Genomic DNA, 17,997 nt, shown 5'->3' with positions numbered 1-17,997 from the left:
ATGGAAGTGGAGAATAAGGGCAGGGAATCTAATTTATGGGTAGCTAGGAGTTAGGGCGGGGGGGAAGTTGGGTGTGTTACTGTGGGGTTTTTGCGTGTGTCGGATTGTTCTGTTATTTAGAATGTTGATCTGTTAAATGTGAAAATTTTAAATGCCTCAATAAAATAAATTTAGAATACCCAATTATTTTTTTGTTCCAATTAAGGGGCAATTTAGCGTGGCCAAACCACTTAACCTGCACATCTTTGAATTGTGGGGCGAAACCCACGCAGACATTGGGAGAATGTGCAAACTCCACACGGACCGTGACCCAGGGTCCTCCGAGTCATAGGCAGCAGTGCTAACCACTGTGCCACGTGCCACCCTAAAGTTGTGTCTTAATTAATTATATTCCAATCTTAGTCGTTTTTAAATTTAATTATGTAATGGAGAATTGGAAATGAATACAAGGCAACAATCTCAGCATCGATTCAGATGCCCAAGGCCCGAAGAGCAAAGCTGTTCAGTGCTTTACATTTGTCAGCTGAACGCACAGGCCTGTAAAAACACTACAGATGTAGGGACAGATTTCCCATTCATTTAAGTGGTTTAAAATCAGGTAATTGTGAATGAATCCTTGTAAGTTTATTTTTTATCATTAACTATTGAACTTCCATAATTTTGACAGTAGTGAATTCCGAGATTTGCTATTGCTTATTTTCAGTGGGAAGATTTTGTAAAGGCAAAGTCAAAACTTTCTTGTTTCTTCTCTTTCACAAACTGCCTAATGCTTCACTAATACCTTAAAATTGCCATGTCGGGTTCACTTGTTTGGCAAATTTGTGATAAGGACATGTATCTGGGGTTAATAGCAGTAATTTTAAATGTTTCCACTAGGTGGAGCTCAGGCATTGATTAATAATCTCTAACACATGCACTTTGCTTCTGTCATGAAATTGTTGCAAAATGTAATTGAAAATATGACTGCTTATAAATTTTATAATAGAATATTGAATTATGTTTACATAACATTGTTACTCCTTTAGAAGTAGTTTTTGTCCCTTTCTGTTTTTGGGTTGTGTGGGGTGGCACAGTGGTTTGTACTGCTGCCTCATAGCGCCAGGGACCCGGATTCAATTCTGACCTTGGGTGTCTGTCTGTGTTGAGTTTGCACTCCCCATGTCTGCGTGGGTTTCCTCTGGGTGCTCCAGTTTCCTCCTACAGCCCAAATATGTGCAGGTTAGTGGATTAACCATGCTAAATTGCCCCTTGGTGTCCAAAACATTAGGTGATGTTATGGGGATGGGACGGGGGAATGTGCCTAGGTACAGAGAGGGTCAGTGCAGACTCAATGGGCTGAATGGTCTCCTTCTGCATTGTAGGGATTCTATGATTCTGTGAAAGGTGCAATGCTGTGCATTGTTTGAAGTACAGATTTCTCCTATCAATAAAGCAGAAACTCATAGATATGCAAATAGAATTCCAGGTGTATTGAATGTTTAATTATTAACCATTACATATTTAAATTTAAAATTAAATGTTTAATGGGGGTGATGGTGGTGTAGGGGCAATGTCATGAATATCTAAATACTTCTTAAATGTTACGAGAGTTCCTGACTCAACCACCATTTCAGGCAGACTCTCATCACTCCAAGTGAAAAACTTCGCTCTCATCACTCCAAGTGAAAAACTTTTCCCGCCACTCCCCTCGTCTAAATAAATAAATAGTAAATAACCTTTATTGTCACAAGTAGCCTTCTGCTTAACCTAAATCAATGCCCCCTGGTTATTGACCCCACTACTGATGGAAAAATTGCCTTCCTATCCATCCTATCTCCGCCCCTCATAATCTTACACACCTCTAACAGGTCTCCTCTCAACCTCCGCTGCTCTAAAAAAACACCCCAGCCTATCCAATCTTTCCTCAAAGCTCAGACCCTCCAGCCCAAGCAGTATCTTGGTAAATCTCCTCTGTACCCTCTCCAGTGCAATGACGTTCTTCCTAATGTGATGACCAGTACTACACGGAGTACCACAGTTGTGGCCGAATGTTCTGAGGTCAAGAATTCAAATCCCACCATAGCAGCTGGTGGAATTAAAATTCTATTGATCAATCTGGAAGTGAAAGCTAGTCTCGGTAACCATGAAACTGGCATTGATTGTTGTAAAATCCCAGTTGGTTCACTGACATCCTTTAGGAAGGGAAATCTGCCAACCTTACCCGGTCTGGCCTACATGTGAATTCAAGCCCACAACAATGTGGTTGACTTTTAACTGTCCTGAAATGGCCCAGGAAGCCACTCAGTTCAGTAGGGATAGGCATTAAATACCAGTTATGCCCACATTCCATGATAATTTAGAAGAATCAAATTTGAATTGGAATATTAAATTAATTGAATTGTAATGTTAAATTGCATCATCAGCAAAGCATTGCTTAATATTAAAGTATATGTTCACTAAACTTTGTAATTCCCATCCTCTGCATCTTATGTGTTATTAACCGATTGCCGACTTTCAGAAACCTGCAACTGTGCTTTCATTTCCCACAATATTATTGGTATCAATGACTGTATTTCACCTTTTTTCACCTACAACTAATACTTAATTGTACATTCTAACAAAATTCATCCCAATCCTGAATGCACTTCATTAGTATATCCATCTCCTCTCATCAGTTCAGGATATTTTTCAGATATATAGTCTGTTTTCCTGCGCAAGTACCTGACAGCCAGATTACTGAAACTTGTTGAAAAGCTCCCTCGGTAGAAAGATTGTAATCTACTTTTTGGAACTTTATTCCTTGGGAACTGTTTTTCACATGTGGATTTCTGCTTTTACAATTGTCAGCCTGGTGTCGCCTAAAAAAGGACTAATGGGGGGTTTGCTTCACTAGTTCTTTAGCAAGTGTGTTGCTGATCCCCTTTTGTGCAGTTTATTGGTCTTGAACCTGCTGATTGAAGAGAGAGGTATCCCAGCTTGTAAGGGATACATTTGTCCCCAGGGTCAACTGAGAAAAGAGTTTTTGTGAAGGAACATTTACAGGACATGGTGATGCAAAGACCATGGGCTGGATTCTCCCGCCCTGCCAGCCGCAAGAATGCCACGGGCGAACCGCATACACTGGTGAACTCCATTGAACTTGCGCGGGATTCTCCTGTCGCCGGGTGGATGTGGCCGGAGAATCCCGCCCCATGATTCCAAATCTTGGAGTTGAAACTCTATAGATCTTGACTGTTTGGGACACTGCAGTCTGTGAGTCTGTTTTAATTGGTTCTGATAGAACAATCTAGCACAGAGAATCACCCACCCTCACTCTGACCTCTAGACTGAATAAACATCTTGTCGAAAAGCAGGCTTATCTTTGCAAGCCATGATGGGGATAACCTGATGTACTTCTCTATTTTGAAATTTTTCCAAAACACTCTACCTTGACTGATGCATAGTCCCTTACTATCAAATTCTTGTGCAAGGGCAGCACGGTAGCATTGTGGATAGCACAATTGCTTCGCAGCTCCAGGATCACAGGTTCGATTCCGGCTTGGGTCACTGTCTGTGCGGAGTCTGCACATCCTCCCCGTGTGTGCGTGGGTTTCCTCCGGGTGCTCCGGTTTCCTCCCACAGTCCAAAGATGTGCAGGTTAGGTGGATTGGCCATGATGAATTGCCCTTGGTGTCCAAAATTGCCCTTGGTGTTGGGTGGAGTTGCTAGGTTATGGGGATAGGGTGGAGGTGTTAACCTTGGGTAGGGTGCTCTTTCCAAGAGCCGGTGCAGACTTGATGGGCCGAATGGCCTCCTGCACTGTAAATTCTATGATAATCTACGAAAATTGCCGCCGGAGCTGCTGAAACTCTTGACCATACTAAAAATCGAATGTCTAGCACCAGGGGCGTCATTCTCCGACCCCCCGCCGGGTCAGAGAATCGCCGGGGGCTGGCGTGAATCCCGCCCCCGCCAGTTGCCGAAGTCTCCGGCACCAGAGATTCGGCGGGGGCGGGAATCTCGCCGCGCCGGTTGGCGGGCACCCCCCGCTCGATTCTCCGGCCCTGATGGGCCGAAGTCCCGCCGATAGATTGCCTGTCCCGCCGGCGTGGATTAAACCACCTTTTGAACGGTGTGACAAGGCGGCGTGGGTGGGCTCCGGGGTCCTGGGGGGGGCGCGAAGCGATCTGGCCCTGGGGGGTGCCCCCACGGTGGCCTGGCCCGCGATCGGGGCCCACCAATCCGTGGGCGGGCCTGTGCCGTGGGGGCACTCTTTCCCTTCCGCCTCCACCACGGTCTCCACCATGGCGGAGGCGGAAGAGACTCCCTCCACTGTCAGCGGCAGCTGATGCTCCCGCGCATGCGCCGCCCGGGGATGTCATTTCCGCGCCAGCTGGCGGGGCAACAAAGGCCGTTTCCGCCAGCTGGCGGGGCGGAAATTCCTCCGGCGCCGGCCTAGCCCCTCAATGTTGGGGCTCGGCCCCAAAGATGCGGAGCATTCCGCACCTTTGGGGCGGCGCGATGCCCATCTGATTGGCGCCGTTTTGGCCGCCAGTCGGCGGACATCGCGCCGTTTCGGGAGAATTTCGCCCCTGGTCTTCAATGATTAACTTCTATTGGCCCAAAATGTACTAGTAGTCTGTTGTGGACTGGTGGCAATGTTCTTTGGTTCACTGAGACTACTGTGGAAAAATACCAATCTGAAAATTATGTCATTAAACCAAGCTGTCTGCTCCTAAACTGAGTTTTGTTCAAAGATTAATCAGTCACACAATCCACTACTCATTTATCATCCAATCCGTCACGCACCCAGTAGGTCTACATCTTTATCTTGCATAACATCTGAAGGACTGAGACTGGTACCATGGAATCAGCTGTTACAATATAGAGGTACTATTCATTTTACTTACTCTGGAATCCATAGAATCGCCACAGTGCAGAAGTAGTTTGCACCATATCCTCTGAAGGTGCACTGTACCTAAGCCCACTCCCCCACCCTATTCTTGTAACCCTGTAACGTGCAGTTTTGGACATTGAGGCAATTTAGCATGACTAATCCACTTCACCTTTGAACTGTGGGAGGAAACCAGACCATCTGGAAGAAACCCACACACACACTGGGAGAAAGTGCAAACTCCACACAATCACCAAAGCCTGGAATTGAACCCAGGTCCCTGGTGCTGTGAGGCAACAGTGTTAACCACTGTGCCACCGTTCTACTTGGGTTGCTTACACGTTGTTCTAGTTTGCGGGTGAAAACATGAACTGACTCCAAAGGTTGCCGTTCATGCTATTTAGAAATTCCTGTCTGAAGGTTTAGTCTTTGTTCAGGATCTGAGCTACTCTAGTGTTGCATGCATTAGCATTCATGTGGTGTGATCTTGCGGAAAGCCACCTAAACATCAGAGCCGGGATTCTCTGACCCTGCGCCGGGTCGGAGAATCCCCGGGGGAGGCGCGAATCCCGCCCCGACGCCGGCTGCCCAATGCTCCGCTGCCATTTTTCGGGCGGGGCAGGATTTCCACCACGCCTGTCGGGGGCCGTTGACAGTGCCCCCCCCCCCCCCCCCCCCCCCCCCCCCCCCCCGGCGATTCTCCGGGCCCCGATGGGCCGAGCGGCCGTCCATTTTTGGCCAGTCCCGCCGGCGTGAATTACTCGCCTCACACATGGCGGGACCTGGCAGGTAGGTATGCGGGGGTGGTCTTCGGGGGGAGGGGGGGGGGGCGCGTGGGGGGATCCAACCCCAGGGGGGGTGGGGGGGAGCCCACGATGGCCTGGCCCGCAATTGGGGCTGACCGATCTGTGGGCGGGCTTGTTCTGTGGGGGCGGCCTGCTTTCCTCCGCGCCGGGCCCCTGTCGGGCTCTGCCATATTGCCTGGAGGCCGGTGCGGAAAAGAGAACCCCCGTGCAAGCGCGGAAATACGCCAGCCATTCCGCTCATACGCGAACTCGTGCCGGCCCTTCGGTGCTGGCTGGAGCGGCGCCAATGACTGGCGGCAACCTAACCCCCTAGAAAGGTGAGAATTCCTCACCTTGGGTTGCCGTTGACGCTGGAGTTGTTGGTGCCGGTTTTCCCGCTGGCTTGGGGACATAGTCCCATTTTCAGAGAATCCTGCCCCAGGTTCCCTTTGGACCAACATTTCATCATTGAGATTTCCATGAGTCCATGCAGAAACTGGTGGTTACACTGGTGAGGTTTATGCTGATCCATAACAGTGTGAAGTGACTTTTAGATGTTCTCTCACCCATGGATCCCACTTTAAAGATGAAATCCTTGAATGAAGAAGTTAGGTTTTCAAACTTAAGGATCATAATCTTGTGAAACATGAGAAAAAGCTCCCAGTGGAATGAAGGAATTTTCACAGATGCATCCCCAGTCTGTGGTAATTGGGTAAATTGGTTTGGGTCTTAGGAATTGGGGCAAGAAGTGACCAATAACTGTTCTACTTGCCTGCATTGGGAAATGCTTGGCATATGTCTTTCTAAGGAGGAGAATGGTGACAGTGGCTAAGGACAGAGATTTTGGTGGGCACTGAAAACAATGATTTTCGTCATTCAATATTTAATGGTAGGAAATTTCTTCTCATTCAATTCAGCGCGTAGTGGCCTACTCCTAGTTTGTATGTTCTCAGTGGCTTTTTTTACAGTAAGGAAAAGCAGATAGAAATCCGTAATCCAGCAGATGCAGCATGTCTGCAGACAGGAGCTGAGCACAGACCCTTGACAGCAGACTGGCAGCTCGGCCTTACAGAAAGATCGGAAGGTTTATCAACCTTCAAAATGGGTGTAGTGCTATTGTTATAGATACTAGTCAATGCCAAGGCAGGTACTGTGTGGGAGTACCAGTGTTAGTTTGCTGCAGCAGCATTAGAGCATCTTCAATACTGGGTCAAGTTAAGAAGGTGCAGAATGAAGAAGAAACTGAAACTCTGTTTAATTTTTCTTGATGTTTCTGAAAGATTTATTTGAGAATATGATTTTATTCTTTTAATTGCTAACACTGACATGGTCTCTTATTGTCCATCAGGGCTACAGTTTCCATTTTTCATTTTCTAGCACCTTTTGCCTCATGGTTTCTGAGTACATGCTGAAATTATAACCCATCTTGTGTACCTAAAAATGAGTGTCATTGTACAATTTTTTCTGAGTAATCCAAGAGTTAGTCTTGGAGAAATGGCTAAACCCCTTATTCATTTGAAAAGTAAGTATTGAGCTGAAACTGCTCACTGATTTTTGTTTTAAATTGGTTGAATTGAATGAGAAGAAATTTCCTCTCATTAAATATGGAATAATGAAAGCCACTGTTTTCAGTCCCCACCAAAATCTCCGTCCCGAGCCACTGACACTATTCATCCCTCATAGAAACTATTCAGGCTGTTCACAGTCTTGATGTCATATTTGACCTCAATATGAATTTCTGACCTCCAACCCCCTTGATTAAGGCCACTCCAATTCCACCTCCAAAATAGCACATGAATCTTACTTTGACTGAGCTCATCTGCTGCTGAAACTTTCATCCAAGCCTTTATTACCTCTAGATTTTACCGTTCCTGAGCACTGCAAGTCAGCCTCCCACATTCTAAGCTCCATAAGCTTGAGCTCATCCAGACCTCTGGTGCCCAGCTCTCAGTCAAGCAGCACCTCGATTTATAAAAAAAAAATAATAATAATAAATAAAAAATTCTCATCTTTGTTTTCAAATCGCTCTGTGGCCTCACCCCTCCTTATCTCCTTCAGCTCCATGAAACCAGCCTCTTTGACCAAGCTGTTGTCCATCTGCCTGAATATTACCTGATACTGAATATTACCTGATGTTACTCACGGTCAGATTTGCTTTTTAACACTCCTATTAAATTCATTGAGACATTTTTAAGCGCTCCACTTGCCAAAGGCACACTGCAGCCCCGAAGATGGCTCAGAGAAGATCATGGCAGATCATCCAGTGCTGCCTGCCTCACCAGGAGGAGACAACTGGTGATCCTGAGGGGTGGGGATCACTGGTGAGTCCTCTGCCCTGAGAAGGGTTCCAAAATCAATGGTGCAGGTGCCCTTCGGCTAGGGTGAGCTCTGCTGATCCCTTGCTTCCTCTGCAGTTGGGCAGTGCATCTGAGGAGTGCCAACACCAGGTGGACCAGCTTGGCCACCACTATCCCCTTGATGATACCGCTAGGGTATGAGGGTTACCAGAGGGTGACCTAGATAAGCTCCCAGATGAACAGAGACTCTCTGAGCATTCACAGGACACACTGAACAGTCAGTAGTGTGAGCAGCCAGGAGCTTGTAAGTAAAACCAAAGGGGTTTATTTCAATAACATTCTGCAGCAATGACAATCTGAGCTAGACCATCCCAATCCCGAGCGGGACACCCCAAATCCACAGACTTGGCATCAAATCATTCCCCGCTACTACCCCCGACCCAGGCTGCCACCCCACTGCAAGTCCGACAATTTGAGGGTTTTCCAAAAATGTTTAAGCCTCCCGTTCCCCCTCAGCAGCCATATATAAATACATAGAAGATAGGGGCAGGAGAAGGCCTTTTGGTCCTTTGAGCCTGCTCTGCCAATTAACACGATCATGGCTGATCATCCAACTCGATAGCCATGGCGTCGAGTCCCTGCTTGTAAGTATTTGCGCCTGTGAGACTTCCACCTAAGAGGGGTAGAACATCGCGGAGGTGTGGAGCATGAAGTGTCCAAGCCGCTAATGATATTTAAATCCATGCAAATGACAGCTTTGCATGGGCCCACAATTTCGCTAACGCTGCCAATGAGGGATTGGAGCATGGTATCTGAAACGCAGCAGGCGCAAAACGCATTTTTTCCATTCGCGGTATTCTCTGCCCGATCACGAAACTCGCTGCCAGTGTTGCGAAGCAGAGAAATCTGCCCATTGTTCCTAAGGTTATTTACCTGGATACTCATTATCACAGGTATTATTTGTACATTATTTTGCTTTTTTGGAGTGACAAAGTAGACAGTGAAATGTTTTTAATTTTAGAGAAATTGGTCTGCAGAAACCATACCAGGATCTGAAGAGAGAAATGTCTAACTTACACTTGGTGGCAAAGACGCAAACTGAGCTTCTGCGAAAACTGTTAGCCACACAGGGCTCAACAAAGAATGGTAAGTAATGTAGTGTGTGAAGGGAAATGGTCTGCCTTTAACCACTGATTCTATCAATGCCAACAAAAGAGCAGCTATCAAATATATCTTGTCAGCATCTCCTGGTAAGTCTAAATACGTAAGCTACTGTCTGGCCTTCATATGTATTTGTGCTGTCTATCTCATGCTGATCAGTTTCACACATAAAGGTGTTGCTCATACACAACAAATATGTTCTGTACTTTTTTTTTGTTCCCCTTGTGGCTTCTGCTCCATAGTTCTAAAAAATACTCTATGAACTACCCTTTGCAAGCAATACCGAGGTGTGACCCAAGCCATTTTGTAGCAACCTTAATGTCCAATCTCTCAATTTGCAAGACGAAACGTATCTTTTTTTTTAAAAAATAAGTTCTACAAGTTAAAAGATTGATACAAAACAAGTTCTTGAATGCTATTATTCTGGTTAATAAATGACCCTGAAAAGAAGCTCAAGTTACCCCATTTCTCCGATTGCAATTTTAATTTTTGTTATTGGAACCTTTGCTGATACTATTTTTTTTTTTGTCACGGGATAAATGGCAATACAAATTATTACCAGAACAGAGGAAGCTGGAGACACACGGCAGGTCTGCCAGCATCTATCAGGACGAAACACAGTTAATATTTTGAGTCATAGACCCTTCATTGGAACTCAGTTAACTGTGCCTCTCTTGATGGATGCTGGCAGACCTGCTGAGTTTATTCAGCTTCCTCTGTTTTTGTTTCAGATTCCAGCATCCGCAATATTTTGCTTAACATAAACTATTGTCTGTTCTACTTCCAGTCGTGACATAGTTGAGAGCTGTTCATCTTTTATTTAGAAAAATGTCACTTTTTAAGAAAAGCCTTTCTCCTTGCCAGTTAAAGATTCTCTTTAATTCCAAAAAGACACATCATTTAGATTACACAAGAATATTGTTTCCACATTTATTTACTTAGTTTTTTCATACCCGTGAGAAAATGACTTTGCGTACAACATAATAGTGAATGAAACTATAATTTTCAAACTATCCATATATTTTATGTTTAAACAATTAGTATTTCCTGATTGGGCTTTTTTGTCTCTGGGATCTATAGAAACATTAGAACGGAGTTTAGCCATTTAGCCCCTCAAACTTGTTTCTGACATTCTATTAGGCCACAATCGATCTTTACCTCCATTCAATTTACTCATCTTTTCTTGCATCTCATGATATCTTTAACTGACACAAATCTTGGCTTTCAGCATTCACAACTGTTTGGGGAGGTGAGTTCCACATTTCCATGACCCTTTTTGTGGAAAAAGTGTCACCTGATTTTGCTCCTAAGTGGTCTAGCTCTAATTTTAAGATTATTCCTTCTTGTTCATAATTTTCCCCGCCAAAGAAAATGGTTCCTCTGTTTACCCGATTGAATCCCATAATCATTTTAACATCTCGATTAGATCACTCCTCAACCTACTAAACTCAAGAGAAGAAAGTCTATGCAGCCTGTCAATTTAACTATTGAAGTCCATTGTTAGTGCGGATCTGTCTAAAGTAATTTATTATTAATTTACAAATGTTTTCGTGGAAAACAATAAAGCTGGTAGAGACCCCACCTCTTCTCCTGCCAGTTTATAGTGGCTGTGTTGGTGTTAATGTGATTTGCTTGTTATGAGAACCGGGTGGTCGGACTGCATCTGTGCTACTTATTTTTACAACCACTACGACTACTGTGATAGCTGGGTGGAAGAAAGTGTTGAACACAGTGCATTTTTTGGAAACACGGTGCATTTCCAGCATTTTTCTGTTTTTATTCCTTTTTTATAGAATGACTGTTTTAAGATAAATGATCTTAATGTGTTATCTTGTACATTGTGTAAAATGAGAAATGGGGTCCAATTCAAAATAATATATTATGAGCTGAACCTTCCTTTGTAATTAACTTCAGTGAAATGGCAAATGGTTAGCACCCATGATAGGTGTGGACGGTGCAAGCGGTGGAGGCGCTATCTGTACTGTTGTGTAGACTACAAATTATGGTTATGGTGAATAGCAGCCAATTTTTATAATAGTCTATCAGTGTGTATGCCAGATACCTATATCATTAAATTTGGTATAAGCCTGTTTATTCACTTATGCTAGAACACATTATAAATTATTAACTCTTCTGAGTTCTCTATATTTCTCCACTTCTGGCCTCTTGCTACTAGAATGCATCTCTCGAGTGTGTTGGAGAAAGCTTATTGATCTCACTGTGCCAAAATGTTACTTATCTCTGATTAATCTTCAATGAAAATAGTTTTTACTAGACCTAAGTTGTTTTCTTTGCAATAAAAGGGTTCTTCTACATTAAATGACAACTTCAAGGTCAACAGGTCACTTTCATCTGTTAACTATGACCTGCTGAACCATGCTTTACATGAACTTGAAATATACTTGCCCAGAATTAATTCTTTACCAAAATTATTTCAAACCAGTCGAATTGTTCTTGTCGAGTTTTGGTGTCCTTAACAGTAATTTATTTTTAAGAGCTATCTAGTAATTCTGATCTTAAAATATATTTTTTAATATCAAATTATTCCTCGTTTGTTCAACCTTGATGTAAAAATTCATTCATTATCAAATTCTTGGAGTGTTCATTTTAGACATGGCTTTGAATTTCCTGCATATTTGTGCTCAGAAACGCGTGCAGCCAGGAAACAATGGCAATGCTACATGTGTCACAACAATACACCATATGTTCCACATCTTTTATTATCTGTCAATCACTTTGCCAAACGGATCTCTACTTATAAAGCTGCCTCTGCTCTGTGCTTTCCAGTTCAAACTTCCTGCAATTGTGCATGCTTGAAAAATCTCTTCAAATTGCGGCCAGATTTTCAGACAAATAGGCACCTGTAGTCACCCCATCCAGAAAATATTGAAGCCATTCACAGTTGTTGTTAGTGCAGAGATGTATTGCATGCTTTGATTAAGAAATAAACATAGCTCTTTTGCTGCCTCTACCCCTGTCTCACATTATAGTAGAGAAGAAGAAACAGGATGAAGGAAAGGAAACGGGAGGAAGGATGCAGAGAACGGAGGCCCGAAGACACAATTCCACAGGCAAGTACCCTGGCTGACACTGCAGCAGAGGTCATTTTACATTTGGGAATATTCTAATGAGATTGACTGGAAATTTGAGTGTAACTGGAAATTTGAGTGTAACTTGACATAAGACTGAGGTCTCAGCCATTTAAAAAAAAAAAAAATCATCATCTCACCAATCACATCTTTAAAATAAGACAAAAAACATGTATGATGTAAAAGCACCACATAGTTCAGGGCTGTATTGAGGAATAAATACTGTGAGTCTATCTCTTGAATAATATTCTCATCGTGCAGGTGTTGTTTTGGTCAGCCGGGTATTCTGTTCCTGGTGTACATTTAGATTTATTCTGAGCCACATATCAGTTCACTTTCTTCTGTTGACTGACAATCCCTGATATTAGCATTTCACATACCAACACATCAACTTTCTGTTTGGGAATATGATCTTTTGTACTTTTCTTTAGTTCAGAAAGTTTTTTTTGGCAAAAGTTACAATTAACTTCCTTCCATCTGCGTCTTCACCAAGACCGCCTACTTCAACCTCTGTAGCATCACCTGATTCCACTCCAGCCCAGTCTTTTTGCTGCTGAAACCTTCATCCATGCCTTTGTTGCTGCTAGACTTGACTATCCTAAAGCTGTTCTGGCCAGCCTCCATATTCCAAACTTCCTAAACTTCAGCTCGTCCAAAATTCTGCTGCCCATATCTTAACTTGCTCCTAGTCCCGTTCACCCATCACCCCCTGTGCTCGTTGACCTAAATTGGGTCCAGTTGAGCAACACCTCCCTTTTTAAATTGTCATCCTAGTTTTTAAATCTCTTCTGAGTTCTCTACATTTCTCCACTTCTGGCCTCTTGTGCATCCTGAGCTTAATTGCTTCACCACTGGGTCCATGATTTCAGCTGCCAAAACTCTTAGGCTCTAGGATCTCCTCCCTAAATCTCTCCATCTCTTTATCTTTCTCTCTCTGCTCCTTTAAAACCTACCTCTGGCAAAGTCTTGGTCATCTGACCCAATATCTCCCAATGTGGGTCACAGTCAAACTTTATTTGACAAGGCTCTTTGTGATGTGATTTGGAATGCTTGACTTCGTTAAATGCAAGTTGGTGATTGTAGCATGTTACTTTTGCTCTGTTTGATAACAGACCTACATTGCCTAAAGCTGTTTCTCCTCTAACATACTCATTGTTTCAGTTGACAGTGATAGCTGGGACGCGATTCTCCGGTGAATCTCACTCCGCAGGATAAATATTTCCCACTTTCTCTGTCTTTAGCTTTGACAAAGGGTCACCTGGACTCAAAACGTTAGCTCTTTTCTCTCCCTACAGATGCTGCCAGACCTGCTGAGATTTTCCAGCATTTTCTTTTTGGTTTCAGGGGTGATAGCCACTTAGGAGGGTCTCGGAGGCCATTGGAGCACACACACACACCCCCCCCCCCCCCCCCCCCCCCCCACCCCCCACCGAAGACAGGGCAGAATAGTACCTGGGCACGCTGGCAATTCCAATCTCGAACTGCCCGTGTGTCCGGTTGGCACTGCCAGGATTCCAGGGATACTGCCTGGGTGCCAGACTGGAAGGTCAAGGTGACTAGGTGCAGGTTGACACTGCCAAGGGTTTGGGCCTGATGGGGGCCATGCCCATGAAAGGCGGGTGGGGAGGGAAGGTATGTAGGGGCCTCAAAGTTTGGGAGGTGATGGGGAGGATGGCCCCAAAAGTGGGGTTGGGGGCTTGAAAAAGGAGGGTCATTCAGTGACCCCCATTGTGGGGGGTCATCATTTTGGGTCGAGGGTGTTGAGGGCATTTCCCATGGGTGGAAGGTGTGGGGGACCCTCAAGCTCACTCTTTCAAAATGGTGGCCCGATCTCTTTCGGGGCACTATCAAAATGGCGGTCCGATCTCTGAGGAGCCGGTCTCACAGGTGAGGTTAGCTCCCCCGCTGCGGAAAAAAATTCTAAGTCTGGGTTAAACCAGGGAGAAACTTCCCAAGGCCCCAAGAAACTACTAAGTATGGGTGAATACCGATCTGGATTTCACCCAATTTTAAAAGTGTACAAAAATTATAAATTCTTCAGTAGAAAGGTTTATTGCCTCCTAATATTGCACAGTTCCTAAGGTGCACAGTCTTAATCATGATCCAATTTGCTGTATTAGTTCTCCATACAAATGATGTTGATTTCTGCTTCTTGCAAGGAGAACTGCATATTCCAAAAAAGTGAATCGGGTTTAGGTTGGGATCATAACAAGTAATGATCTAAAGAGATTGTACTGTTTTTTTTACTGTTTGAAAATCTTTTTGGCATTGTATATAGTAATGGCCCTTTTCTACAACAGGGATTGGAAATATTTGATTAAGATGGCTCCTTCATCAAGTCTCAATCTGAAACAGTCCTGTTTGTAAATTATTTACCTCTGCATGTAACTGAGATACCTTGGGGGGGGACGAAAATGTAGGAAAGTCAGATCCAGAGCAAGTTATCTGACATTGTATCCCACTAAATAAAATTATTGATATGTGATAAAATTTTGTTTTTACTTTTGTAATCAGGAAGACTGTTTATATTTCTTCCTGATAAATAGTCAACCTGAAATTCCTGCAACTGGGAATGGGATTACAAAGCACAATTCTAATTTACCTTTTTATTTTTCTGTGGTCTATGCATTCAGTTCAGTGTCTAGAGGACATGATACTTGATGGTGGAAAGCTAGAGCTGAGTTCTTCTGGGGCAATTTATCGATCACCACGTTCTTCTTCAAAGGATACTGACGTCAAAGTTTCCAATTGTACCACCGCGCGCCATTTTCAGCAGGATACAGCAGCCTTGTGTGATCAAGAGTTCCTTGCACCATGGACAAATTCAAGACCCAGTCCAGTTGGCAGAGCTGCCTTGGAGGAGAATGGTTCTTGTGGAAAGGGCTCATTTGATGATAACTCGTGGGTGTTTCCTAGCTCACCTGTGGGCAACCCAAGCAATGCAGCATTTTGGAAAACTGGAAATGTTTCTCCCTCTTCTGCTATGAAAATTCCTGTTGTGAATATGCAAAATCCAGACTTGGTGTTCAGGAGCTGAGCTGTATAACTGTGAACTTTCAGTACATAAGAACTTCTGTTCACTATTTTAGAATTGTAAACTTAGTTCTAAGCAAATGGATGATCAGGTGATGGTATCTCTTGATGCTTCTATAATCAGTATCTCAAGTCAAAAAGTAAATGTTTTGAGAATTGCTGATAACCTTTACCGAATGCATCGAGTCAGAAATATTGCACGGTGACTTTATTTTCTTTCTCCAGCTAATAGTTCATCCTGTATCAAACAAAAATGTTTTAGAAATAAGCTTTTCTGTCAGCTGTCATTTGGGCTCAACTGTGGATTTGGGAAATGGTAATGAAATTCTCAATCTTTGCCTTTTGCAAGAAAGTCCTGGCACCAGAAAGCCTGTAATCTGTGATAAATTCAAATCTGATGTTCACATTTGCTAAATTCTGTTCAATATTATGAAAATCAAACATTTTTTTTTTTTAATAAAGTTTATTTTATTTCATGGAGAAAGGAACTTTACTTATCCTTCTTGCACTGATATTGCACCTTCTAGTTATTTTTGATTCCTCTAAAAGTGCCTCCATATGTAATGGAATATGCTCATTTTCTTCAGAAGCTTCTCTTAATCCCACCTCCCACCCTGCCCAAAAAAGAACTGCAAATAGTTGCTTTAAAAAAAAATCAAATATTGAGATTTTAAAAATAAAACTACACCGTAGTTTATTTTCAGTACGTACAGAAATATAATACCGCCATGCAGCTTGTTGTCGATCAGTGCAATCTAGCAATGGATGATCTGTTGTAGAACCAGATGAAAGGCTTCATTTTAATTGTTGCTCGGTTATTTTAAAGCTGTGAAATGTCAATATTTCCTATTGTAAATTGTGAATATTGTCAAACTGTACACCACTAAATTTTTTCTAAGATATTGAAATGGAAAATTTGGATAGCCACAAATTACTAGAATGTGACAACTGAATTTACATTCCAGTATTGGTTGACTTCATTCTCTGGGTTTCTCAAAGTGGTGAGTTGACTAGCTTGACCAAACCTCCAAGTAGAAAACAAGATGGTGCAAGATCCCCATCTGGTAAAGTGGGAAAATTGGTCGTGATCCATTTTCGCACCTCATAGCAATATTGGATGAAGGAAATAAAACATTGTGGTTGCCTATTGGAAACCAAGGTGAATAGCATGGAAGAAAAAATATACAAAAATGGAAACATTTAAAACTACTGTTTGTTACTGGAAATATGCATTTAAGAAAAAAGTGATGGAATTGCATTCAAATTCTGCATATCTGATTTCCATTTCAGAGCAACTAAAGTATCATAAAACTACCATTTAAAAACATTCTCGACTTTCTGAGTAGTTAAGCGCTGTTTCAGCCCTTAATCAATTTACAATTTAAATAGCGATATGTTGCACAGATATTGGGATTTTGCATTTTAAAGTTGCTCTTGCACTCATTTGCAGTGAGAAGCGCCAATTTAACACTTAACTATTTTGTCCAATTTCATCAATTTATAATACAAAGTGAAGCTTTAAAAAACTGGGTTTTAAATTGTGGTCCAAAATGGGTTTTTTGTACATGTCAATTAACTGATAACATAGGCCCTGCAGATCATTAATAATATACATTGTTGTCATTCATTTTTGAATTGTGGAACAGTTATATATGTGATGCAATGTACTGATCGAATAAATTAATGATGGCTAAGTATTCCAGAAGACATGGTGTACATTATTTGCTGAGGAAGAGTTTTTCTGGTTTTCACTTGCCTCCTTTAAAGTGCATGTGGCATTGGACTTCTAGGTTCAACCCCAACAAGATTAGGGAACTGTAGTTTACTGGTTATGTAATTGAACTAGTACTCCAGAAACATGAACTCAAATCCTGCAATTTACATTTAATGTATCAGTGATGGTGGCCAACAAACTACTGGATTGTCATTTACAAAAAACATCCGATTCACTAATGTTCTTTGGGGAAGGAAATCTATCGTCTCTACCTGGTCTGACCTATAAGTGACTCCAGATCTGCAACTATGTGGTTGACAACTTCCCTCTGCATAGCCTGGCAAGTCACTCTGTTGTATCACACTGCTGCAAACCTATCTAATAAGACTAAAAGTGGATGGACCACCAAGCATCAATCCAGGCATCAGATACACCAAAGGTACCACGATACCCCATACTTAACATTGGGGAGCTTAACCAAAATAACCAACAGATCAGGTCAAAGTTTTACCACAGTCAATCATGAATGGTAGTGGACAATTAAACAACAGGAGGGAGGACGAGGCTTCACCAAAATTCCCACTGCTGAACCCAGCATGTTAGTGCAAACCAAATGGTTAAAGTATTTGCAGTTTTCAGCCAGAAGTGTCAAATGGATCATTTGGCCTCCCCCTGTCTTTACAGTTGCCAGTCTTTAACCAATTCAGTTCACTTCAAGTGATATCAAGAAACAACTACATGCACTGAATACAGCAAAAGCTGTGGGCCCTGACAATATCCTGGCTTAGTGCTGAAGACTAGTGCTGCAGAACTAGCCATGCTCCTAACCAAACCTGTTCCAGTACAGCTACAGCACTCGCATCTACATAGTAAAGTGGAAAACTTCCCAGGTATGTCCAGTCCATAAAACACAGGACAAATCAAATCCAGTAATTACTGCCCCATCAGTCTACTCTCGATCATCACCAACGAGATGGAATGCATTGTCAACAGTATTAGCAAGTGGCGTTTACACTGCTCACTGATGCTCAGTTTGGCTTTCACCAGGGCCATGCAGATCCTTATC

The 17,997-nt window shown here is 42.9% G+C and overlaps 1 protein-coding gene across 6 annotated transcripts in view; it reads left to right on the top strand.

Annotated features, from left to right (window-relative positions):
• The window catches only part of azi2 (5-azacytidine induced 2), a 127,300-nt gene extending 110,386 nt beyond the window's left edge, over nucleotides 1-16,914 (top strand). For all 6 annotated transcript variants that reach the window (XM_072509355.1, XM_072509353.1, XM_072509354.1 and 3 more), the window contains exons 7-9: nucleotides 8,956-9,080; nucleotides 12,086-12,166; nucleotides 14,818-16,914. In XM_072509355.1, the coding sequence (XP_072365456.1) occupies nucleotides 8,956-9,080; nucleotides 12,086-12,166; nucleotides 14,818-15,221 (610 nt within the window). In that variant the 3' untranslated portion in view covers nucleotides 15,222-16,914. The remainder of the gene's footprint in view (nucleotides 1-8,955; nucleotides 9,081-12,085; nucleotides 12,167-14,817) is intronic.
• Nucleotides 16,915-17,997: the final 1,083 nt, after the last annotated feature.

Source organism: Scyliorhinus torazame, chromosome 6, assembly GCF_047496885.1.
Source record: "Scyliorhinus torazame isolate Kashiwa2021f chromosome 6, sScyTor2.1, whole genome shotgun sequence".
NCBI classification, from domain to species: Eukaryota; Metazoa; Chordata; class Chondrichthyes; order Carcharhiniformes; family Scyliorhinidae; genus Scyliorhinus; species Scyliorhinus torazame.
The sequence above is the reverse complement of the archived record's forward strand: the minus strand, read 5'-3'. Positions and strand labels throughout refer to the sequence as shown.